The sequence below is a fragment of the Oncorhynchus kisutch genome, linkage group LG29 (assembly GCF_002021735.2).
Source record: "Oncorhynchus kisutch isolate 150728-3 linkage group LG29, Okis_V2, whole genome shotgun sequence".
NCBI lineage: Eukaryota > Metazoa > Chordata > Actinopteri > Salmoniformes > Salmonidae > Oncorhynchus > Oncorhynchus kisutch.
The window spans coordinates 34330141-34354704 of record NC_034202.2 but is presented as its reverse complement, the minus strand read 5'-3'; the positions used below and the strand labels follow the sequence as shown (position 1 = coordinate 34354704).

General features: G+C 43.3%; 1 protein-coding gene across 3 annotated transcripts in view; it reads left to right on the top strand.

Moving 5' to 3' along the window:
• The window catches only part of LOC109874290 (GRB10-interacting GYF protein 1-like), a 30814-nt gene that overhangs the window by 1224 nt on the left and 5026 nt on the right, over positions 1–24564 (top strand). Inside the window, exons 2-23 of one of the 3 annotated variants that reach the window (XM_020466142.2) lie at positions 89–515; positions 715–779; positions 1385–1432; positions 1558–1687; positions 1805–1903; positions 2098–2206; positions 2323–2437; positions 2531–2745; positions 2867–3051; positions 3152–3284; positions 3372–3536; positions 9561–9718; positions 9868–10114; positions 11272–11471; positions 12583–12680; positions 12754–12845; positions 13779–13852; positions 13937–14284; positions 15071–15246; positions 15382–15542; positions 22007–22170; positions 24490–24537. In XM_020466142.2, the coding sequence (XP_020321731.1) occupies positions 745–779; positions 1385–1432; positions 1558–1687; positions 1805–1903; positions 2098–2206; positions 2323–2437; positions 2531–2745; positions 2867–3051; positions 3152–3284; positions 3372–3536; positions 9561–9718; positions 9868–10114; positions 11272–11471; positions 12583–12680; positions 12754–12845; positions 13779–13852; positions 13937–14284; positions 15071–15246; positions 15382–15542; positions 22007–22170; positions 24490–24537 (3000 nt within the window). In that variant the 5' untranslated portion in view covers positions 89–515; positions 715–744. The remainder of the gene's footprint in view (positions 1–88; positions 516–714; positions 780–1384; positions 1433–1557; positions 1688–1804; positions 1904–2097; positions 2207–2322; positions 2438–2530; positions 2746–2866; positions 3052–3151; positions 3285–3371; positions 3537–9560; positions 9719–9867; positions 10115–11271; positions 11472–12582; positions 12681–12753; positions 12846–13778; positions 13853–13936; positions 14285–15070; positions 15247–15381; positions 15543–22006; positions 22171–24489; positions 24538–24564) is intronic. The other 2 variants (XM_020466143.2, XM_031808903.1) reach the window with 2 other exon arrangements.

Genomic DNA, 24564 nt, shown 5'->3' with positions numbered 1-24564 from the left:
AAGTGAAAACACTTGTCAGTTATAACAACTTTATTGTGGTAAATATTATTTGCATGTGAAGACGAAATTGAATGTCTCATTTCCCCAGGTGTTTACAAGGAGGAACAATAGATCCGATGGAAATACTCAAGCAGGAGTAAGAAGACAGAAGTGGAGAGAATAATAAATGCATGTGAAGAAGATACACATATCGCTCCCCGTGATCTCCTGTTCTTCACAATTTTGCTTCATGGTCAATTATTATGATCGACTCCCATGTTGTAATTCCTGGTGCTATTTTTGTCTGTAAACATTTTGTTTTTGTTTTCATTTGTTGATTGGTGAGCTTGCTGTCACATTTGGTCACTCCGTCACCTCACCTAACCCCTTTCCCAGAGCCCTGCAGCTATTTGCTCAGTGTAACAGATTTGTTTGGCCCAAGTACACCCACTCTAAACCACTGCACAGAGAAGAACCAAATAGCCTTTAACCCCCTCGTCGTATCTGGACCGAACTGGTTCAATCCTCTGGACAAGGTTAGAGCTCCACTCACTCTGTAATGTTTCCCTGGCATATTGTGGTGTCCTATATGTGGATGTGTGTTATTGAGTACAAGTGTTTGAGCTGTGCGGTAGGAGATAGTATTTCATTCATTACTTCCCAAAGAGGACATTTTATTGGTTGATTATGTGGCGCCATGACATGATTTGACTGTTGTCCTTGTTGTGCCAACAGAAGCCTTGAGCTCCAGTTGAAGAGAGGAGTATGACTGCTGAAACACTTAACTTCGGCCCAGAATGGTGACGCATCTCTTCCTTCTCTAACTCATTCATTCTTCTTTCCTCCCTGCTTACATTCCTGGCCCATAACCATCTCTTGTTTTTAAATTAAACAATCTTATATGTCAGTAAATTAAAGAAAATCTTTAACTAATCTGTTTTAGGGGTCCCCACTTACTCCCCATGTCCTTCACTTTTCTCCTTCCTCCCTCAGTGCCCCATTCTGTTTCCTCATTGGCCCATTCTCAGCACACTGCATTCTATCCTTCTCCATTTTCTCTTTCCCCATTGGCTTGTTTTCAGAGTGAGTGCATGACCTTGGTCATTTCAGTTTTAGAATGTAAAGAAAAGAGAACCACATTGTGTTTATTGATGATTCTTCAACTTGTATATAGCTAGCTTAAAATAATGGAATGTCGCAAGTTGTCCTTCAAAATGCCTCAATCAGCAGGTGTTTACACTTAGTTGGGCCTGTCCTTATCCCTACTCCAATCATTCAATAAGAGCACCCGCAAACATAAATTCTTGCTACATTGCCAATAATTCATCTCAAAATTGTACTAAAAGATAATCATTGGCATTGTATTGTGTACTGTTTTTATTCTGCTCCTGCTTGTTGCCCGTAGTTGTCTAGGGGAAGATAATGGGCGATGCATATCCAACTTAAACTTGAGGTGAAGATAATAGATGGATATAGTCTTACACATGGCCAAGTACTATTATGTCAGTAATAATGATTGCATTTGAAGTGTTATTTATGCATGCATATATTGTGCTGATGGTGATTTCTTCTCCCCAGGCTCCGTGCACTATCCAGAGGGCGTAGTGTGACGTCCCCCCCTCCCTCTCCAGCATTGCCAAAGTCCAAGCTGGCCGATTACCGCTATGGTCGTGAGGAGATGCTAGCACTTTATATCAAAGATGACAAAGTAAGCTTATGTAATGAGTGATTAACTCTATTGAGGATTCCAATACAGCTGTTTGTGTTAAAGGTGTCTGGCTGGTTATGACTAGTGGGTTTGAAGTAAACCAAACTGTGTTCCCAGCCCCCAGAGGATATGACGCAGGATAAGGAGTTTGCTGCTATCCTGCAGGATGAGCCTGTGCAGCCTTTGGCACTGGAGCCTCTAACTGAGGAGGAGCAGGTGAGACTGCAGGAGATATAGGAGTGGTTATTGAGTTAGAGGTTTGCTGCTCTGATCCCTGAGAAGTATTTGGCCAGGATTAACTCTCAGATCTTAGTTGCTACTTTCACCCACGATGTGCTGATCCTGTTTCAGTGTATGTTGACAAAATGTCTTTCTGTATCAACGTCATTTTCCTTCCTTCTGTCCTGCAGAGAAACTTCTCCATGTCTGTCAACAGTGTGGCTGTGCTGAGGTTGATGGGAAAGGGAGGCGGGGCCGCCCCTGCAGTTGTGGCCAAGGGTCGTGGAGGAGGCATCAGAGGTAGCGGTGCAGTTAGTCACCACCTGGAGTGATCAGGACGGTGCAACTATACATTTGGTAATGTATTAACCGGCTGAGTAGGCCCCTGAAAGAATTTCTTATGTTTGTTTGGGCAGGGAGAGGAAGAGGTGAAGGTGCATTCTACCAAAGAGCTCCTGGAGGTCCTGATGATGGAGAGGTGGGCTTCGGTCGTGGCCGAGAAATGCTCCGCAGCCAAAGCTGGGATGACCGGTAGGCTCACTGTCCTATACTATGCTGCCCTCGCCCCCAGATGGTTATCATTCGATCATATTGATGGTTGTTTATCGTCTTTCCTTCTGTCAGAGCTGAGAGGCCCAAGTTTGAGAAGCCAATCAGGCGTGCTGAGGTAGTGCGTCCAGGGTTTGAGGAGGCGGGACCTCTTGGCAGGAAGGACTCCTGGCGTGCCGACAGTGGTAACTGGCGTACCCTTCGGGAGGAGGAGGAAGAGGCAGCAGCAGCAGGAGGAGGAGGAGGGGGAGAGCAGCCAGCCTGGAGAGTTGCAGGAACCCGCCGTGATGGTACACACTGACACACACCTAACCATTCACACACCCTCTACTTAAGACTTATGTTGTGTATACTTTGCATGTTTTCCATGTCTGATGGACACTCCTTCTCAAATCAAAATCACACACACAGATGGGGGTCCTCGGTCTGCAGGCTGGCGTGATCATGGGGGCCGGAGGAAGTTTGAGTTTGACTTCCGTGACAGCGAGGGCCCCCGCAGGGAGGACGACAGGGACGGCCTTCCTGAGTGGTGCACTGATGAAGAGGATGGCGAGATGGGCACCTTTGACTCCTCAGGGGCCTTCATGTGCATCAAGGTGTGTGTTGGCTGGCAGGCATTATTTCTGTCTATTTGTCTACGTGTGTGTGTTTGCATGTTACTTATGTCTATTCTGAGCCTTATGCTTGTCCGAGCAGAAAGGCTCCAAGGGCACCATCACTGAAGAGGATCTGGAGTTTGAAGCTCTAGAGGAAGATGAGAACGGTCAGGAAGTCAAGGACAACGGTCAGGAAGGCAAGGACAACTATAAGGATAACTACACTGACGGAGGTGAGACACTTTCCCTGGCTATAGTAAACAATTAACAGAAGAACTTTCTGCTTTCGTAGAATGCACATTCACCCTCTTTCTCTCTAGATGAGTGTGAAGCAGCATGTGAGGGGGTGGTCAAGTACAGGACTCCATCTCCTCCTGCTGTCTCGGCCCCTCCCTCCTCGGACCCTCTCCCTGCCCCCTGTGCCCCAGAGGCTCCCATGGCACCCATCTCCCACCCCTCCAAAACCAACCACGTGCCCACTCAAGGTAAATATTGAATTCAGGGCTCTAAATTTAAAAAAAATTGTGTTAGTGTGTTCCCAACTTAAAGGTTAGGAGCAGCACATAACATTTAGTAGCACCAGAAAATAAGATATTTTTTTATTGAGATACAGCCTATATTAATTCTAGCTACTTTTGAAGCACATGTTGTGCCCTAAACTAACATGTAAAGACATGTATTTATTATAAAAGCTAAAATGTTTAAACAAATACCTTTCTTTGAAATGACGAAGTCGTTTGTGGAATATTAGGTTTCTACATTGTGTAAAAGCACTATTTTTCTATTGCTACATGTACACTGTGTCTTTAAAGATGTCAGGTTTGCCATGATGACATGCAAGAGATCTAAAAGTAACACCTGCCAAATGTGGGTAGATTTTGGCATTGATGGGTAAAATGTCTTTCACCATCCACATTGGTGGGTTGTCAGGGCTCCACAATGCAAGCATTTCATTCGCATTTGCGAATAAAAATAAAAGATAAGTAGGAGCCCATTTACAGCAAAATAGATGCTGCAGTAGCTGTTTTCAAAGTGTTTGTCATTTTGTTTCTTAGCTGGTAGCTAATCAGACAACGAACTACGCATTAGTCTGAAGCTGAAAAATAAAGGAAATTCACATCACAATGCCTATTCCACCCATGCTCTACCAAGATTTTCCACCACTCAGCTTTGACCTACTACAGTAGCTGTGTTGTGCTTCAAACTATGTGTAGGCAGTTTTGTTAGGGTTCAAACCTTCTCAAACAGCCTCATTCAGACTCTTAGAGGAGGTGCTTCCACAATAATGGGATTTGTACTGCATACAAGGTAGAGTATTGGATTCTTCACACACCACAGTAAGACATCCCATTACGCTACCTTTTTTAATGCTTTTTAAAAGAATCAATGAATGCAAGCTTTGCTTTTATACTTGCAAGACCATCAGGCTTGATTGACCTGTTTTGTTTGTAGTAATGTGGTGCATGCCTGTATTTCCTTAAACCTTTATTTTAGCAAAACATGTCATTGAGTTTTTAAAAATCATAACATCCTATTTTGATCAGTAGGTACCCAACATAACAGCAGGTGGTGTGTTGTACACACAAGCTCAGAGCCTGTCTGCATTCCTGGTTTCTTTACCTAATGTAATATTGAATTAAGCTCAGAACCACTTGTCTTTCAAACATGTCCCTGTTTTATCAATTGCAGTGCTAATCAATAGAGGTCGACCGATGAACACTTATTTTAACTTAATATAATATATCAATAAAATCAATTTAGCCTCAAATAAATAATGAAACATGTTCAATTTGGTTTAAATAATGCAAAAACAGTGTTGGAGAAAGTAAAAGTGCAATATGTGCCATGTAAAAAAGCTAATGTTTAAGTTCCTTGCTCGGAACATGAGAACATTGAAAGCTGGTGGTTCCTTTTAACATGAGTCTTCAATATTCCCAGCAAGACGTTTTAGGTTGTAGTTATTGTAGGAATTATAGGACTATTTCTCTCTATACCATTTGTATTTCATATACCTTTGACTATTGGATGTTCTTATAGTCACTTTAGTATTGCCAGTGTAACAGTATAGCTTCCGTCCCTCTCCTCGCCCCTACCTGGGCTCGAACCAGGAACACATCGACAACAGCCACCCTCGAAGCATCGTTACCCATCGCTCCACAAAAGCCGCGGCCCTTGCAGAGCAATTGGAACAACTTTTCCAACATGTTTACAGACTGATTATTCCACTTATCTGTATCACAATTCCAATGGGTCAAAAAGTTTACATACACTAAGTTGACTGTGACTTTAAACAGCTTGGAAAATTCCCCAAAATTATGTAATGGCTTTAGAAGCTTCTGATAGGCTAATTGACATCATTTGAGTCAATTGGATGTGTACCTGTGGATGTATTTCTAGGCCTACCTTCAAACTCAGTGCCTCTTTGCTTGACATCATGGGAAAATCAAAAGGACTCAGCCAAGTCCTCAGGAAAACAATTGTAGACCTCCACAATTCTGGTTCATCCTAGGGAGCAATTTCCAAACGCATGAAGGTACCACATTCATCTGTACAAACAATAGTACGCAACTATAAACACCATGGGACCATGCAGCCATCATGCTGCTCATTAAGGAGACTCGTTCGGTCTCCTAGAGATGAACGTACTTTTGTGCGAAAAGTGCAAATCAATCCCGGAACAACAGCAAAGGACCTTGTGTAGATGCTGAAGGAAACCGGTACAAAAGTATCTATATCCACAATTAAACTAGTCCTATATAACCTGAAAGGTTGCTCAGCAAGGAAGAAGCCACTGCTCCAAAACCACCATTTAAAAAAATCAAGACTGGTTTGCAACTGCACAACAAAGATTGTACTTTTTGGAGAAATGTCCTCTGGTCTGATGAAACAAAAATAGAACTGTTTGAGCATCGTTATAATGAGCATCGTTATGTTTGGAGGAAAAGGGTGATGCTTGCAAGCTGAAGAACACCATCCCAACTGTGAAGCACAGGGGGGGGGGGGGGTGCAGCATCATGTTGTGGGGGTGCTTTGCTGCAGGAGAGACTTGTGCACTTCACAAAATAGGTGTCATGAGGCTGGAAAATTATGTGGATATATTGAAGTAACATCTCAAGACATCGGTCAGGAAGTTAAAGCTTGGTCGCAGATGGGTCTTCCAAATGGACAATGACCCCAAGCATACTTCCAAAGTTGTGGCAAAATGGCTTAAGCACAACAAATTCAAAGGTATTGGAGTGGCCATCACAAAGCCTGACCTCAATCCAACAGACAATGTGTGGGCAGAACTGAATAATCTTGTGCGAGCAAGGAGGCCAACAAACCTGACTCAGTTACACCAGCTCTGTCAGGAGGAATGTGCCAAAATTCACCCAACTTATTGTGGGGTGCTTGTGGAAGGCTACTTGAAGCGTTTGACCCACAATTTAAAGGCAATGCTACCAAATACTAATTGAGTGTATGTAAACTTCTGACCCACTGGGAATGTGATGAAAAAAATAAAAGCTGAAGTCATTCTCTGCTATTATTCTGACATTTCACATTCTTAAAATAAAGTGGTGATCCTAACAGACCTAAGACATGGAATTTTTACTAGGATTAATTGTCAGGAATTGTGAAACTCAATTTAACGTATTTGGCTAAGGTCTATGTAAACTTCCGACTTCAACTGTAAGGCTGTAACGTTACAAAGTCGGAGTCTAAATACTTTTCCATTTTACCTCTGGAGAGTATGAATTAAGCTATTTGAAATGGTTTCAATCTGCAGCAACCTGCCTACACATAGTTTGAAGTACAATACCAACATAGTTATTACTGTAGTAGGTCAAAGCTGTGTGCTGGAAAACCTTGGTAGAGCATGGGTGGAATCGGCATTGTAGTGCTGATGTGAATTTCCTTTTTTGGCTTCAGACCAGTGCCTATTCTCTCTTAAAACAGTTTGTTTTTACTTTCCATGGTTTCTCACAAAGGGGAGCATTATTACTTCTAAAAATGGTTACCCATGTAATTAGAAGATTATAAATAGATGTTTTGTCATGCCCATGGTGCATATGGTCTGATATACCACGACTTTCAGCCAATCAGTTTTTATTTATTTTATTTATTAAGAGCCCAGTTCATAATATTACTAATCATTGCTCAAACCAAGGAATAGTTTTCAAGCCCTGCCACATCTGACGAGTGTCAAAATATGCTTTGACACTCGTCAGATGTGGCAGGGCTTGAAAACTATTACGGACTACAAAGGGAAATCCAGCTGCGAGCTGCTCTGTGACACGAGCTTACCAGATGAGGTAAATACCTTTTTTATGCTTGCTTCGAGACAAGCAACACTGAAGCATGCATGAGAGCACCAGTTGTTCCGGACGACTATGTGATAACACTCTCGGTAGCTGATGTGAGCAAGACCTTTAAACAGGTCAACATTCACAAAGCCACTGGGCCACACGGATTACCAGGACATGTACTCCAAGCATGCGAGGACGAACTGGCAAGTGTCTTCACTGACATTTTCAACCTCTCCCTGACGGAGTCTGTAATACCTACATGTTTCAAGCAGACCACTATAGTCCCTGTGCCCAAGGAAGCTATGTTAACCTGCCTAAATGATTACCGCCCCATAGCACTCACGTCGGTAGCCATGAAGTGCTTTGAAAGGCTGTTCATGCCTCACATCAACAGCATCATCCTGGATACCCTAGACCCAATTCGCATTCCACACCACAGATGCACATGCAATCTCTATTGCAGTCCACACTGCTCTTTTCCACCTGGACAAAAGGAACACCTATGTGAGAATGCTGGGAATAAACACGTCCCTCTGCAACTGGATCCTGGACTTCCTGACGGGTACATCACTTGGGCCAAGCTGGCTTTATTCCAGGACCTATTTACTAGGCGGTGTCAGAGGAAGGCCCAAAAAATTGTCTGACTCCGGTTTCCCTAGTCACAGACTGTTCTCTCTGCTACCGCACTGCAAGTGGTACCGAAGCGCCAAGTCTAGGAACAAGATGCTCCTTAACAGCTTCTATCCCCAAGCTATAAGACTGCTGAACAATTAATAAAACTGCCATCTGGGCGATTTACCTTGAACCCCCCCCCACACACACACACACACACACACACATCTGCTGTTTATCTATGCATGGTCACTTTACCCCTACCAACATGTACGAATATCCTCGACTAACCTGTACCCCCACACATTGACTTACAGCCTCGTGTCCCTGTATATAGCCTCAATATTTAGGATTTTACTTTTTGTTTATTTGGTAAATATTTGAACTCTTTCTGGAACTGCATTGTTGGTTAAGGGCTTGTAAGTGTTTCACGGTGAGGTCTACCCCTGTTGTATTTGGCTCTTGTGACAAAGTTCGATTTGATATTTACTATGCAATTATACAATGTAGCTGGCTGGACAGTCATGTGAAATCTATAGATTAGGACCTAATGAATTTATTGAAATTGACTGATTTCCTTATATGAACAGTAAATCTTTGAAATTGTTGCATGATGCATTTATATTTTTGTTCAGTATACTTAAGAGAATAGGAATATTCTCCTTTAAGTCAGGGGTTCCAAAACTTTTTCACTCAGGCCCCCCTTCCAGCATTGGGGAACATGCCACGCTCCCCTTCGCACGCACTACGCACTGTTCATTAATAAATTGTTCACTCCCATCTTGTTGGCAGAAATAACATTTTGCTGGTTTAAAGCTTATTTCCTGCAGTTCTACACATTTGTCATGGTGTGCAGAGAAACTGTTGCTGTTAAAGTCCAAACATTTTGCCACCTGCTAATGTATATTCATGTGACATGAGTGACTCAAACAACCTTGTCTGTGTCATGTTTTTTTTCTTCTAAATAGCTCTCTAAAATATGCAATGACTGACATGACAAGGGAAATTGACACATTACTCTATTTAGAAATTGCACCTTGTGCATTCTACTATTAGAACTTCAAAGAGGAAGTTGAAAGCTGGACTGAGTCTCCATCCCCCTCCAAAAAGAAAAATAATGTGGTGCGCCTCAGTTTGGGGAACCACATATACTAATTTCAGTATCCTGGATTTACATTTACTAAGTTATGTCTATTTTGAGACCAGGCTGGCACACAGCAAGTCATGTACGCAAGCGATGAATCTGTTTTAACCTGGTGCAGTGTGTGCAACCCCCTCACTATTTAGATTATGAATGTCGATGGCAGGAGAGGGAATTTAGTCCGGAGACGGAATGTATTCAACACATCGCTGTTTCATTCTGGTTCTGTTTACATGTGCGTTTGAGATTACACCATTTACTGTAGTCGGTTCAACATAGCTAACTTACTGTTTCCTAATTTGTAATTTGCTTTCTCATGTATGGTTTGTGTTGTGGTCTTGGTTCTTTGTGTGGGCATCAGTTTGTATCTGCTCCAGAGAATGTTTCACCTGTATGCTCAGTAGTGGCCCTAGTACAGTAGTTGTACATGTCTCATCCCCTCTCCCCCGGTTCTCTCTCTGGTCTCACAGGCAGCTCACCTCCAGGGAGTGGTGCTCAGCTCAGTCCAGACCCTTCCTCCTCTACCACCACTTTCTCCAGCCTGATGCCTCCTCCCTCCTTTGGATCTCTCCTCCCATCAACAGGGGGAGAAGTGGAGGAGGATGAGGGCATGAAGCACCTGCAACAGGTAGGGTTGCATTATCATGTCAATTAGACATGCATTAATTTTACATCCAAATACTGGATTTATTGTCAAGATTACGATTACACTTGATATACTGGCTGAATGTGAGTTATGTAAATGTTCATATTTTTTTAATCCTCCCACCCTTGTAGGAGGCTGAAAAGATGGTGGCATCTCTGCAGGACACATCCCTTGAGGAGGAGTGCTTCACTCAAGCACTGCAGGAGAGCCACAACATTACCTCCCAATCTCTCACACACCCAGCCCCACACTCACACACACACACACACACCGCTGGACACACACACTCCCACTCTGCTCATAGGGACTGTGCCCTGCCCCTCTCCCACGAGGCAGCCATGAAGTGGTTCTACAAGGACCCCCAGGCAGAGATCCAAGGTAGACACACACATTCACAATTTTTAGACGTTAGTGCATTTGGAAAGTATTCAGAAGCCTTGACCAACATTTTGTTACATTACAGCCTTATTCTAAAATGGATTAAATGTTTTATTTTCATCAATCTACACGGAATACCCCATAAAGACGAAGCAAAAAAACATTATTTTTTTTGCATTTTTGCAAATGTATTAAAAATGAACTGGAGTCAAATTTAAGCGTTCAGACCCTTCACGCAGTACTTTGTTGAAGCACCTTTGTCAGCGATTACAGCCTCGTGTCTTCTTGGGTTTGATGCTACAATATTGGCGCACCTGTATTTGGGGAGTTTCTCCTCTTCTCTGCAGATCCTCTCTTGCTCTAATGTTGGATGGGGAGCGACGCTGCACAGCTATTTTTAGGTCTTTCCAGAGACGTTCGATCGGGTTCAAGTCCGGGCTCTGGCTGGGCCACTCAAGGACATTCAGAGACTTGTCCTGAAGCCACTCCTGCATTGTCTTGGCTGTGTGCTTAGGGTCGTTGTCCTGTTGGAAGGTGAACCTTCGCTCCAGTCTGAGTTCCTGAGCGTTCTGGAGCAGGTTTCCATCAAGGATCTCTCTGTACTTTGCCCTTTTCAGCCTTCACTTGATCCTGACTAGTCTCCCAGTCCCTGCTGCTGAAAAACATCCCCACAGCATGATGCTGCTGCCACCACCATACTTTACCGTAGGGATGGTGCAAGGTTTCCTCCAGACATGAAGCTTGGAACTCAGGCCAAAGAGTTCAATCTTGGTTTCATCAGACTAGAGAATCTTCTTTTTTAGTAAGAATGGGAGTAAATGCTGAGGTACAAATGCTGATAGACATGCCAAAGACGACTCAAAGCTTTAATCGCTGCCAATTGTCCTTCTACAAAGTATTGATTCTGGCATGTGAGTACTTACGTAAATGAGGTATTTCTGTATTTTATTCTCAATAAATTTGCAGTAATGTCTAACAACGTGTTGAGATGATGAGGATCTAAAAATGAATTTAAATCATTTTGAATTCAGGCTCTAACATAACAAGTGTAATAAGTCAAGGGGTTGGAATACTTTCTGAAGGCACTGTACATATCAATTTGCATATAATACCTTACAGATACTTTTTCATATTGTTTTGTCATGACCCTGGTCCAGGTCCCTTCTCCACTGTGGAGATGTGTGAGTGGTTCCAGGCAGGCTACTTCTCCATGACACTGCTGGTAAAGAGGGGTTGTGATGAGGGCTTCCAGCCCCTGGGTGACGTCATCAAGATGTGGGGGCGCGTGCCCTTCTCCCCTGGCCCCTCCCCCCCACCCCTGCTGGTGAGACAGCCTCCACCACCTCGGGGGTCCTCTGTGAGTCAGCGAGCACACGTCTGTCTGGGTTTCTGTTTACTGGTGGTTTGTTTAGTGGGGTTAGTTTGTTAGTTAACCCAGGTACAGCAAAGGCACAGAGATACTTGACTGTGGTGAACAACTTTTATTTGAATAAGTAAAGTATCAAAGTGGCAAAGGCAAAATCCCTTGTTTTACTGAGTATAATATATATTGTCTCTTGTAGCTGTATCGTGTATTTATCCAGAGCAGATAATCAGTAGTGTATCTGGTAGGGATGCACCGATATGACATTTTTGGCCGATGCAATATTTTCCTTGCCAAAAAAAAAAACTATACCGATTTGCAGAATTTTTTTTTAGCGGCCTTTTAAGCATTCTAGTAGAGTTAAATAGTTGCAACACACACACACTGACCAAAAAGTTATTTTGTTGGCATTTACGTATGTCCCCATTACCAGTAAAACATAATCAAAACCTATTTATTTAATTTACTTGCTGTGCTGTTTTGTTGTTCAGTCTCAACCAGGATTTCATCATGCGTGTCAAGCAATGAAGTTTCAGCTGTGTCTGTCCGTGACCTCTCTTCCTTAGTGCACACTGTCACTGTGTCCGTTTCAATCTTGTCCAGCTGTCTAACATTTCACATACACCCTGTTGCTTGTCTGCATCAAAGTAGCGCTCCTTATAGCAAGCATCGAGCATGGTGGCGACACAGTGAAGAGGCTCCGAGAGTATGCCACTGAATCGCTTGTTCACAGCCACTTGTAGAGTACTTTTGCAAGTTTTAACCCCTCTAAAATGTTCTTCCTCTTTCAAACGACTGCTCGACTTGAACTTGTTTAGTTGTTGGAACTGTGTGCTTAGTATTTTTCTGCTTTTCTTCTGTGTAGCGCTGTATTTTTGTAGCATCTTCTACCTACGTTATATAGGTATGCACGACAGCTTTGACATTGGTTTTGCACATCGGCGTTAACTAGACATCTGGCCGATGTTGCCATTTTTAGGTAATATCGGCCTATTCTCATATGCTTACCAATTTATATTGTATATCCCTAGTATTTGGTGTGCTTGGTGTTTTTCTAAAGCAGTGGCATAGTTGGTACGGTAACTCTGTAGGTCTTGTTCCACAGGGCAATATGGATCAGGAGCTGCTGAAGAAACAGTTAGAACAAGCAGCCACTGCAGCTCTATACCAGCAATTGCAGATAAGGTTTCAGCACATGAACAGGTAGGCGCAAACACACACACACTGGATGTATATGAGGGTATTTGTGAGTGTACTAATGTGTTTCTGTTTTCAGGAGTGGAGAATCTAGCATGATGAACAGGTCCATGTCAGTACCAGATAATGGGTCTATGTGGGACATGCGTACCTCAGCCTCCCAGCAGTCAGGTACTGAAAAGGAACCCGCTGCATCATCTGCTTCACATACACCTTTTATATAAGCACACTTTATATAGATGTGGTCAAATATATTGTTTCACGTTCTTCAAAAATAATTTATAATTTACAACTTTTGGTGTTAACACGTATTTGTTTGATTTACAACTGCACAGAACCACACAAAAAATCTATTTTCATTTCAAAGGCAAAAATGGCCTGGACTAAATTGTTAAGATTTCGAATTAATTTGGTTGGAGGCAAGGTCATTCTCAGCAAATGTAATATATCCTACAGCTGGTACGTTGCTGGTGCCTACAGGGTAAAAATAGCCATTCAACCAGTTTTGAAGAGGACATTCTGCTCCATTGCACTCCATTTTCAAGTGCAAGGGTGCTAATATATTTTACCATGCATAAGGAAAGGGGGAAACCTAGTCAGTTGTACAACTGAATGGCTTCAACTAAAATGTGTCTTCTGCATTTAATCCAATCTCTGAATCAGAGAGGTGTGGGTGGCTGCCTTAATCGACATCCACTTCTTCAGCTCCCGGGGAACAGTGGGTTAACTACCTTGCTCGGGGGCAGAATGACAGATTTTTACCTTGTCAGCTTGGGGATTTGATCCAGCAACCTTTCGGTTACTGGCCCAACACTCTAACCACCAAGCACACGCTCTTGCATATCCTCCAAGACTGCTAAGACCCTGATGTCCTTCTACATGGGGCGGGAGGATAGCCTAGTGGTTAGAGCGTTGGACTAGTAACCGGAAGGTTGCAAGTTCAAACCCCTGAGCTGACAAGGTACAAATGTCATTCTGCCCCTGAACTGCCCCTAGGTCGTCATTGAAAATAAGGATTTGTTCTTAACTGACTTGCCTAGTTAAATAAAGGTAAAATAAAATGTTGCCATTGTATGTCAGTAATGTGTTTGTGGCCTATTCCAGGAGGTGAGGCCAACCTATGGGACTTAACCATGAGTCATTCCACTCAGGGGCCATCTCTGGAGCAGCTACAGAAGGTACTGTCTTTATTTACTTTGTCCCCCCCCTCTCTCCTCTCTTTCTCTTGCTGACTCTCTCTCTGTTCATCTCTTGTACCTCAGCTCCAGGACCGGCGTGAGGCTGAACTCAGGGCCAAGCGAGAGGAGGAAGAGAGGAAGCGGCGGGAGGAGAAGAGGAGGCAGCAGGAGGAGCAGAAGAGGCGTGAGGAGGAGGAGCTGTACAGGCGTAAGCAGCAGTGTCGGCAGCAGCAGGAGCTTATCCTGAAGCTGCTGCAACAGGCCCAGCCCGGGGGCCCAGGGTGTATCTCTGGGTCAGGGACTGTGTGGAGTGGCCCCCAGGTCTCAGCGCTCTCCAAGCAAGGCAAGAGCCTCAGCCTGCTGGAGCTGGAGACCGAGAGGCTGCTCAAACAGCAGGCCCAGCACCAGAGGGCCCAGCAGCAGAGGGACAGGGTGAGGAACCCCCCCCCCCAAACAAAAAAAACTTCACACGGGCTGTCCTGCTATGTCTACACGGAGGTTTTAAAAGTGTAGTAGTTTCCTGAGAAGAAATGTGTGTTCTGAGGATATTTATTACAATGCCCTTAAGTGTAACCAGCAGGACCTAAAATTAACACCTGCCAAATGCCGGTATTGGCATGTAAGGTCTATTTCAACAGCCATGTTGGCAGGTGGTCAGGACTCCACAATGCGAACATTTCTCTCGCATTTCTGTTCTGCCCCTGAACAAGGCAGTGAACCCACTGTTCCTAGGCCGTCATTGTAAATAAGAATTTGTTCTTAACGGACTTGCCTAGTTAAATAAAGGTAAAAAAGACGAAAATATATATGTTTGGGTTACTGTACCACCAACTGAATTTTGCTTTGCCCGGAGTACCCCTAAAGTACCCCCTCGTGCATTTTACCAGTAACCCCATAGACTCATGAGTCTTCTCAAGTACCCCCTGTGAATAGGCTAAGTAGCCCCAGTGACCCTAGTACCCCTGGTTGGGAATCACTGGTCTAATTGACTCTGAAGTCTACTAAAGTGCAACTTTGTACATCTGATTCTTGGCTATTTACATTGTTTTGTTCATAAACAAGGTTTTTCAATGTTTTGAGTTTGCTTCAACTCCTAGCGAAGACACTAGTGGGGGGGGGGGGTGTAATTATGGCAAAATATATTTGGGCTGGTGGACCAGGACCTGGTAACCAGTAGTGTGACCCATGTCCCTCTGTTCTTTCTCTGTCTTCCTCCAGCATGGAGGCCTGTCTATGGGTCAGTGGGGTGAGGGGTCTGTGGGCATGTGGTCTGGTGGGGGCATGGAGCCCAAAGGCAGCTCTGGAGGTATGGGTGTCTGGGAGGAGGCTGTAAAGAACCAGAACAGCCTCCGCAACATGGGCATGAAGAACAGCCGCAGCAGCCCCTCTCTTAGGTACACCTCACTGTGTGTGTGTGTGGTGTATTGTGTTTACCTCTGTTTAAAGCTGTGTGTTAACGTTTTGTGTGTATGTAAACTGTTTCAAGGCCTGTGTGTGTGTGTAAACATTGTTTCCGTGTCCACCTGCAGCGAGCAGTACATGTTAAGGAAGAAGCGTACAGAGGAGGAGGACAAATTGCTGAAGCTGCTGCAGGGCATGAAACCCCAGGACGGCTTCACCACCTGGTGTGAACAGATGCTGCACGCGCTCAACACCTCCGCTAACAACTCCCCCTCCTCGTCCCTGGATGGTAACGAATGCTCCACCTCTTTCACTTCATCACTGGATCTGTGTCCCTGCGACCAGCCCCATGAATATATTCGAATATAATGTCATCACTCATTCACACTATCTGGGTGTGCACCACCAGCTCATGCTTTTTATCCCTCTAATCACTCTGACATCAATGCAAATATATTTTAAACGATTTCCTTTCCGCCCCCCAAAAAATATGAAAAGCCAATAAATAAATTTTGCTCCGGCTAATTGTCTGGGAGAAGAAAAAAAGCCCTATTGCAAAAAATAATAGTTGTTAGCCTATTAATAAATGGGAAATACCAGTCGATGGAAATGCATTTGACCGGTCATGCTTATCTGTCTATAGGTTAGTTGGCATAATTAACCTATTATCATTAGTCCAGCATCTTATCACATGCTCACAGCATACAGAATAGAGCCTAGTTTCAGCTGAAACTCTGCCAGACAGCATGAGAGCAACTGCTACAGCTCCTCAAACAGCATGTTCATTGCTGCTGTAGTGAAACATGCTTTTATAAGTCCAATCATTGCATAGCAATTCTAAATATTTTTCAACTGGTAATTGAAGTGCACTTCCCATTCGTCTTTCAAGTGCATAGGCAACGGTAGGCAGGCATCAGAACCACTTTGCAATGAGCTGGAGGCAGTAGCCTATGCATATTATGAGGCATGTCTTGCCTTGCTTCAAAAGCTAAAATCCGACCATATCGTGGAAGCAATTATTTTATAAAGACTTCCATATGCCTTTGCAACCTGATGCCTATTTCTCTCATGTTCTATTTGTTTTCAAATCAACTTTCAATATCCAGCAGCCAAAGGCACAGTTCTAGTCATATTAGCAACCCATGCTAGTTGTTGCATCTTTAGATCTCCCCTCTTTCAAAATTTTGAATGGATATTTTCTTCTGTCAAATTAAACCGGTTGCGTGTGCGGTGCACTTTTGACAACGTTGTGGAATGAACATTCTCGTGTAACCTACTGTCTTGTGCACGTTGCTGCGCTTATGATGTGAAGAAACATTTTGCATCAGCCTTAGGGCTGTATTACCGCCACACTGGCGGTCACGAGTCATGAAGGCCGTCAAATTCCACATGACCGTTTAGTCACGGTAATTAGGCTTCTCCAACCTCTGATGCTGCTGCTGGTCATTTGTAGCCTACCAAACTTCTAGCCTACCAAAATTGCCTGCTACTCAGCACTATTGTCCCTCTAATCACTCTAAGCTATAAAAAGAAGGCACTGTGATGCCAAAAAGTTGGTTGTTTTTTACCCAATGAATTACTGGGAGGTTGTAGAGTGTGCGACTCTTTGTTTTTATAGCTTACAGTTTATTCACCGTTATTCAGCATCTCTACACTGAATTATTTTCTTGGGTGTGCGCCAGCTCATGCTTTTTATCACTCTGACATCAATGTAGATTTTTAGATTTTCTAATACATTTAACACTTCATGAGAGCCCATGAGCTCATGTTGTGCAACATTTCTGAAGGCTATGCAATTGTAGGAGAACACTTTCCTAATGCACTGTGTGTGTGTGTATATATTTGCGGCAATCTCAGAACTATTCCATTGCGTAGCCTCCAGTTGCATGCAGAGGCCAAATCCAGGTCCGTACTGCATCACCATGCGCCTCCCAAATTTTGTAACAATGCAGTGGGCTCTGTATAACTCCGCCTTGACATGATTGGTTGAGGGCGGTATATCCTGTAGAAAGAGAACAAACTCACTTCCTTGACAACAGCTCTGCACTGCTCCACAAAGCGCAAGTAAACTCAGCAAGAAAAGAAATGTCCCATTTTCAGGACCCTGTCTTTCAAAGATAATTTGTAAAAATCCAAATAACTTCACAGATCTTCATTGTAAAGGGTTTAAACACTGTTTCCCATGCTTGTTCAATGAACCATAAACAATAATGAATGAACATGCACCTGTGGAACAGTCGTTAACCTCTCTAGGCTATGTGGGACGCTAGCGTCCCACCTGGCCATCATCCAGTGAGATTGCAGAGCACCAAATTCAAATACAGAAATACTCATTATAATAATTCAGAAAAGACAGGTTTAAAGATGAACTTCTTCTGAATCCAACCATGGTGTCAGATTTTAAAAAATGCTTTATGGCGAAAGCATACCATACAATTATTTGAGAATATAGCCAAGCAGACAAATCATTACAAACAGTAACCAGCCAAGTAGAAGAGTTACACAAGTCAGAAATAGAGAGAAAATTAATCCCTTACCTTTGATCTTCATATGGATGCACTCAGAAGACATTAATTTATTCAATAAATGTTCCTTTTGTTCGATAAAGTCTCTTTATATCCAAAAACCTCAGTTTTGTTTGCTCGTTTTTTTCAGTAATCTACAGGCTCAAACGCAATCACCACAGACAGAAAATCCTAATTGTATCCGTAAAGTTCGTAGAAACATTTCAAACGATGTTCATAATCAATCTTCAGGTTGTTTTTAGCCTAAATAATTGATGATATTTCAACCGGACAATAACGTCTTCAATATAAAAGGTAAACAAGAAAGGCACTCTCTCGGTCTCGCGCATGAAAAAGCTCTGTGACACGGCAGGGTCCACTCATTCAAACTCCTCTTACTCCCTCATTTTTCAGAATACAAGCCTGAAACAATTTCTAAAGATTGTTGGCATCTAGTGGAAGGCATAGGAACTGCAATTTGAGTCCTAAGTCAAAGGATACTGTAATGGCATTGAATAGAAAAATCTTACTTCCTGAATGGATTTTTCTCAGGTTTTCGCCTGCCAAATCAGTTCTGTTATACTCAGACACTATTTTAACAGTTTTGAAAACTTTAGTGTTTTATATCCACATCTACCAATTATATGCATATCCTATCTTCTGGGCCTGAGTAGAAGGCCGTTTAATTTGGGCACGCTTTTCATCCAAATTTCCAAATGCTGTCCCCTACCCTAGAGAAGTTAAGACATTAACTGCTTACAAACGGTAGGTAATTAAGGTCACAGTTATGCAAACTTAGGACACTAAAGAGGACTTTCTACTGACTCTGAAAAACACCAAAAGAAAGATGGCCAGGATCCCTGCTCATCTGTGTGAACATGCCTTAGGCATGCTGCAATGAGGCATGAGGATTTCAGATATGGCCAGGGCAATAAATTGCAATGTCCGTACTGTGAGACGCCTAAGACAGAGCTACAAAGGGACAGGATGGAAAGCTGATAGTCCTCACAGTGGCAGACCACGTGTAACAACACCTGCCCAGGAGCGGTACATCCGAACATCACACCTGTGGGACAGGTACAGGGTGGCAACAACTGCCCGAGTTACACCAGGAACGCACAATCCCTCCATCAGTGCTCAGACTGTCTGCAATAGGCCTAGAGAGGCTGGACTGAGGGCTTGTAGGCCTGTTGTATGGCAGGTCCTCACCTGACATCACCGGCAACAACGTTGTCTATGGGCACAAGCCCACCGTCGCTGGACCAGACAGGACTGGCAAAAAGGGACGAGTTGCGGGTTTGTCTCACCAGGGGGATGGTCGGATTCACATTTATCGACGATGGAATGAGCGTTACACCGAGGCCTGTACTCTGGAGCGAGATCGATTTGGAGGTGGAGGGTCCGTCATGGTCTGTTTGCGGTGTGTCACAGCATCATCGGACTGAGCTTGTCATTGCAGGCTATCTCAACGCTGTGCAGGGAAGACATCCTCCTCCCTCATGTAGTATGCTTCCTGCAGGCTCATCCTGACATGACCCTCCAGCATGGCAATGCCACCAGCCATACTGCTTGTTCTGTGTGTGATTTCCTGCAAGACCGGAATGTCAGTGTTCTGCCATGGCCAGCGAAGAGCCCGGCTCTCAATCCCATTGAGCACGTCTGGGACCTGTTGGATCGGAGGGTGATTGATAGGCCCCCCCCCCCCAGAAATGTCCGGGAACTTGCAGGTGCCTTGGTGGAAGAGTGGGGTAACATTTCACAGCCAGAACTGGCAAGTCTGGTGCAGTCCATGAGGAGGAGATGCACTGCAGTACTTAATGCAGCTGGTGGCCACACCAGATACTGACTGTTACTTTTTGATTTTGACCCCCAGTTTGTTCAGGGACACATTATTCCATTTCTGTTAGTCACATGTCTGTGGAACTTGTTCAGTTTGTCTCAGTTGTTGAATCTTATGCTCATACAATTATTTACATGTTAAGTTTGCTGAAAATAAATGCAGTTGGCAGTGAGAGGACTTTCTTTTTTTGCTGAGTTTAGTATGAATTCCCTGACTGCTGCTGAGGCCCTATCACCGTAAATGCTGCATGGCCTATGCAGACATTGGATTGATCATGCTCCCAGATGCACAATGCACTTGTCTCTCCAGAATGCGCGTCCCCTCGCCAATTTGTGCACATTCATTGTTTCATAATTGAATTGTGTGAATTGTTTGACTGTTAGTGTATATTAATTCCCAATTACATAAATCACCAGTACAGTACATTTACCCTTCATTCCTATAATTTCTAAACTACTATTTACCCTTCATTCCTATAATTTCTAAACTACTATTTACCCTTCATTCCTATAATTTTTTAACTATGATGTTTGTTACTTTGGTGACTGTAATTTCTGTCAATGCATTCAATATTATTATTTCAGCCTTCCCATTCTCATTGTCGGCGTGCACAACCTATGCTAAATTTGTGAGAAACGAGTTTTGGTTTATTTCATCCCATTTACAAGTTTTGTGAATTTAGTCAGCGTCTTTTGTCTGGAGTGCTCCTGTCAATGTTAGGATGCGCACGCATAGAAGTAGACCTATAGGCTACCTGGCCTGCATATAAATGTGCCCATTTGGGGATCTGAGAGTTTCTGATTGGCTTAACGCACCACTGCTAATGGCCTGTGGAGCTTCTCAAAGTAAGGTTTTCTTCGCCTCAAACAGCAAGCAAACAGTCTGTTTTTACGTCCATTAAGAATTGCAGTGGTTCCTCAATGTATTCAAATAATCTTTCCACCTCTCTTTCGATAACCACTCGGAGTGAAAGGGAAAAATGTCATGCTCTGATCAAGTAGGAACGTCATAAAATAGGTCTTCCTGATTACGCCAGTGCTTGACTTGGACTGAAATAGTTTCCGGTACTCATTTTGGGTGCTGGTGCTGTTTATTGTTTATATCCAGGATGTATAACATCCTGCCGTGTTTCGGAGTCCCAACGGGCAGCGCACAATTGCCTCAGCGTCGTTCCTATTTGGCCGGAGTAAGCCGTCATTTTAAATAAGAATTTGCTCTTAACTGACTTGCCTAGTTAAATAAAGAAAAAATATTTAGGTGCAAGAGCTCCACAATACCTTTGAGCTAATATTCTATAAGAGGAACAGGAGCTCAAGCAGTTGAACATTTGAGGTGCCTGTACTCAGCTCCGGTGAGCTCCTGTCCAAGTCAAGAACTGCTTCTTATCCCATGCACAAATAGCCTACAGCTGTCTGTCCTGAGCTCACTGGCACATTGTAACTCTGAGCGGCCAGAATATTTTATATAATGTTGCAAGTTCGGTAGCACATTCGGGCTGGACCCAAGTTACTAGTTGAGCCAATGTTTCAAGTTTGTTGCAGACAGGCCGTGTGTAGCCATTGTGATTTATAGGATATTTATTTTTATCACCAGATTTTCCACCTGCAGGCAGCAATGTTTTTATTTGGCTTTATGTTGGCTCTTTTTTACGTAGTTGGCAATGACAATAGCAGTTACTTTTTAGGTTTATAATTTTCATTTAGATATAATTTTGATTAACCACATGACAATGATTTAAAAAAAAAAAAATTTAACTAGGCAAGTCAGTTAAGAACAAATTCTTATTTTCAATGACGGGCTAGGAACAGTGGGTTAACTGCCTGTTCAGGGGCAGAACGACAGATTTGTATGTCAGCTCAGGGGTTTGAACTTGCAACCTTCCGGTTACTAGTCCAACGCTCTAACCACTAGGCTACGTTATAAAATGGTTTAATGAAAATGTGCATATGAAAACCATAACTGGCACGCAGATCGGTAGAAATGGTAAGATTGGAATTGGCATTCCACATGAAAAAGGTTGCAGACTTTTTTTCCTCATGGTTATCTAGCTCTCCTGCACCCTCTTGAGGCATTTGTCTTATTTCATCAAACCGTAAGCTAAATGCATAGTTGAGTTTATTAAAATGCATAAGGTATGTCTATCTATGGAAATATGCACATTTGAAATTTTAGACCAATGAATTGGTCGAAAGCACAGACTGCTTTCGGTCGACCAAGATCCATTTTAGTCCGGGGCAGCCCTAATTAAAATTTTGCTGCCCGGCACCACATTTTCCTAAAAGAAACTTGGCTTCACACCTATGCAAACATCTCCTCAGTTGCCAGACTCCCTGGCTCCAGAATTTCCTCTCTTGCTCAACCTTTTCCCCTGGTTTTAAGTGTAAATGTCTGTGGTCTTCCTGTGAGCAGTAGCCACCATCGTGGCCTATCTGAAGGAGGTGGAGTCTCCCTACGAAGTCCTTGACTTTATCCGCTCCTACCTGGGCGACACTGTGGAAGCCAAAGAGTTTGCCAAGCAGTTCCTGGAGCGGCGTGCCAAACAGAAAGCCAACCACCAGAGGCAGCAACAGCAGGTGTGTGTTATATGTATATTGAACAAATATAAATGCAACATGCAACAATTTCAAATATTTTAAGAGCTGTTTGAAAAGACCGGCTAAAATTTCAGCCTGTTTTGTAAGGATGGTGTTTTGGCCAATTTGCGTTACGGTTCATGTAAGGAAATGAGTCGGTTGAAATGAATTCATTAGGTCCTAATCTATGGATTTCAAGATGGGAATACAGATATGCATCTATTGATCACATGTACCTTTAAAAAAAAAGAATTAGGGGCATGGATCAGAAAACCAGTCCAGTATCTGGTGTGACCACCATTTGCCTCATGCAGCGTGACACATCTTCACATGGAGTTGATCAGGCTGTTGATTGTGGGCTGTGGAATGTTGTCACACTCACTCCACTTCAATGGCTGTGCGAAGTTGCTGGATATTGGCGGGAACTGGAACACATTGTCGTACAAGTCGATCCAGCGCATCCCAAACATACTCGATGGGTGACATGTCTGAGTATGCAGGCCATTAAGGAACTGAGAGATTTTCAGCTTCCAGGAATTGTGTACAGATCCTTGCGACATGGGGCTGTGCATTGTCATTCTGAAACATGAGGTAATGACGGCGGATGAATGGCATGACAATGGGCCTCAGGATGACGTCACGGTATCTCAGTGCATTCAAATTGCCATAGATAAAATGCAATTGTGTTCGTTGTCTGACGCTTATGCCTGCCCATACCATAACCCCACCACCACCATGGGGCACTCTGTTCACAACGTTGACATACACGTCTGGCATCGGCCCGGTACAGTTGAAACCCGGGACTCATCTGTGAAGAGCACTCTTCACCAGTGGCCATTGAAGGTGAGAATTTGCCCACTGAAGTTGGTTACAACGCCAAACTGCAGTCAGGTCAAGACCCTGGTGAGGATGACGAGCACTTAGATGAGCATCCCTGAGACAGTTTCTGACAGTTTATGTAGAAATTCTAGAGTTGTACGAACCCACAGTTTCATCAGCTGTCGGGCTGTCAAACGATCCTGCAGGTGAAGAAGCCGGATGTGGAGGTCCTGGGCTGGCTTGGTTACATGTGGTCTGGGGTTGCGAGGACGGTTGGACATACTGCCAAATTCTCAAATTATGGTATCGAAATTAACGTTAAATTCTCTGGCAACAGCTCTGGTGAACATTCCTGCGGTCAGTTGCACGCTCCCTCAAAACGTGTGTTGTGACACAACTGCACTTTTAAGAGTAGCCTTTTGTCCCCAGCACAAGGTTCATATGTGTAATGATCATGCTGTTAAATCAGCTTCTTGATATACCATAAATGGCAGGTGCATGGATTATCTTGGCAAAGGAGAAATGCTCACTAACAGTGATGTTAGACATTTTTGCACAAAATCTGAGAAATAGGCTTTTTGTGTATGGAAAATTTCTGGAATCTTTTGTTTCACCTCACGAAACACGGGACCAACACTTTACATGTTGTGTTTATATTTTTGTATAATAATAAATATACACTGCTCAAAAAAATAAAGGGAACACTAAAATAACACATCCTAGATCTGAATGAATGAAATATTCTTATTAAATACTTTTTTCTTTACATAGTTGAATGCTGACGACAAAATCACACAAAAATGATCAATGGAAATCAAATGTATCAACCCATGGAGGTCTGGATTTGGAGTCACACTCAAAATTAAAGTGGAAAACCACACTACAGGCTGATCTAACTTTGATGTAATGTCCTTAAAACAACCACTAGAGTGAAAGCACCGCCAGCATTCAAAAGTGACCAAAACATCAGCCAGCAAGCATAGGAACTGAGAAGTGGTCTGTGGTCACCACCTGCAGAACCACTCCTTTATTGGGGGTGTCTTGCTAATTGCCTATAATTTCCACCTGTTGTCAGTTCCATTTGCACAACAGCATGTGAAATTGGTTGTCAATCAATGTTGCTTCCTAAGTGGACAGTTTGATTTCACAGAAGTGTGATTGACTTGGAGTTACATTGTGTTTAAGTGTTCCCTTTAATTTTTTTGAGCAGTGTATATTCTGTTTAGCAGACTCTTTTATCCAAAGCAGTTTAGTCATGTGTAGGTGGTACCTGGAATCAAACTACCCTGACCACTACCCACTACCCTGGCATTACAAGCGCCATGCTCTACCAACTGAGCTACAAAGGACATTAGCGTATTTTGTGTATTTCGTTGACCAAAAAAAATCGTTTTCAATCCCACTTTGTAACACAATAAAATGTGAAGAAGTCCAATGGGGATGTTTGTGGTGTGGATGTGTAAGAGATTATAAGTAACCAACATCCCTCTCCCCCACCAGTTATCAAAAGAAGTTCCAGGACTGTCCTTGAACAACTTTCCTCTACAGGTAGGCTCCACCTCAAGTCATGACCAA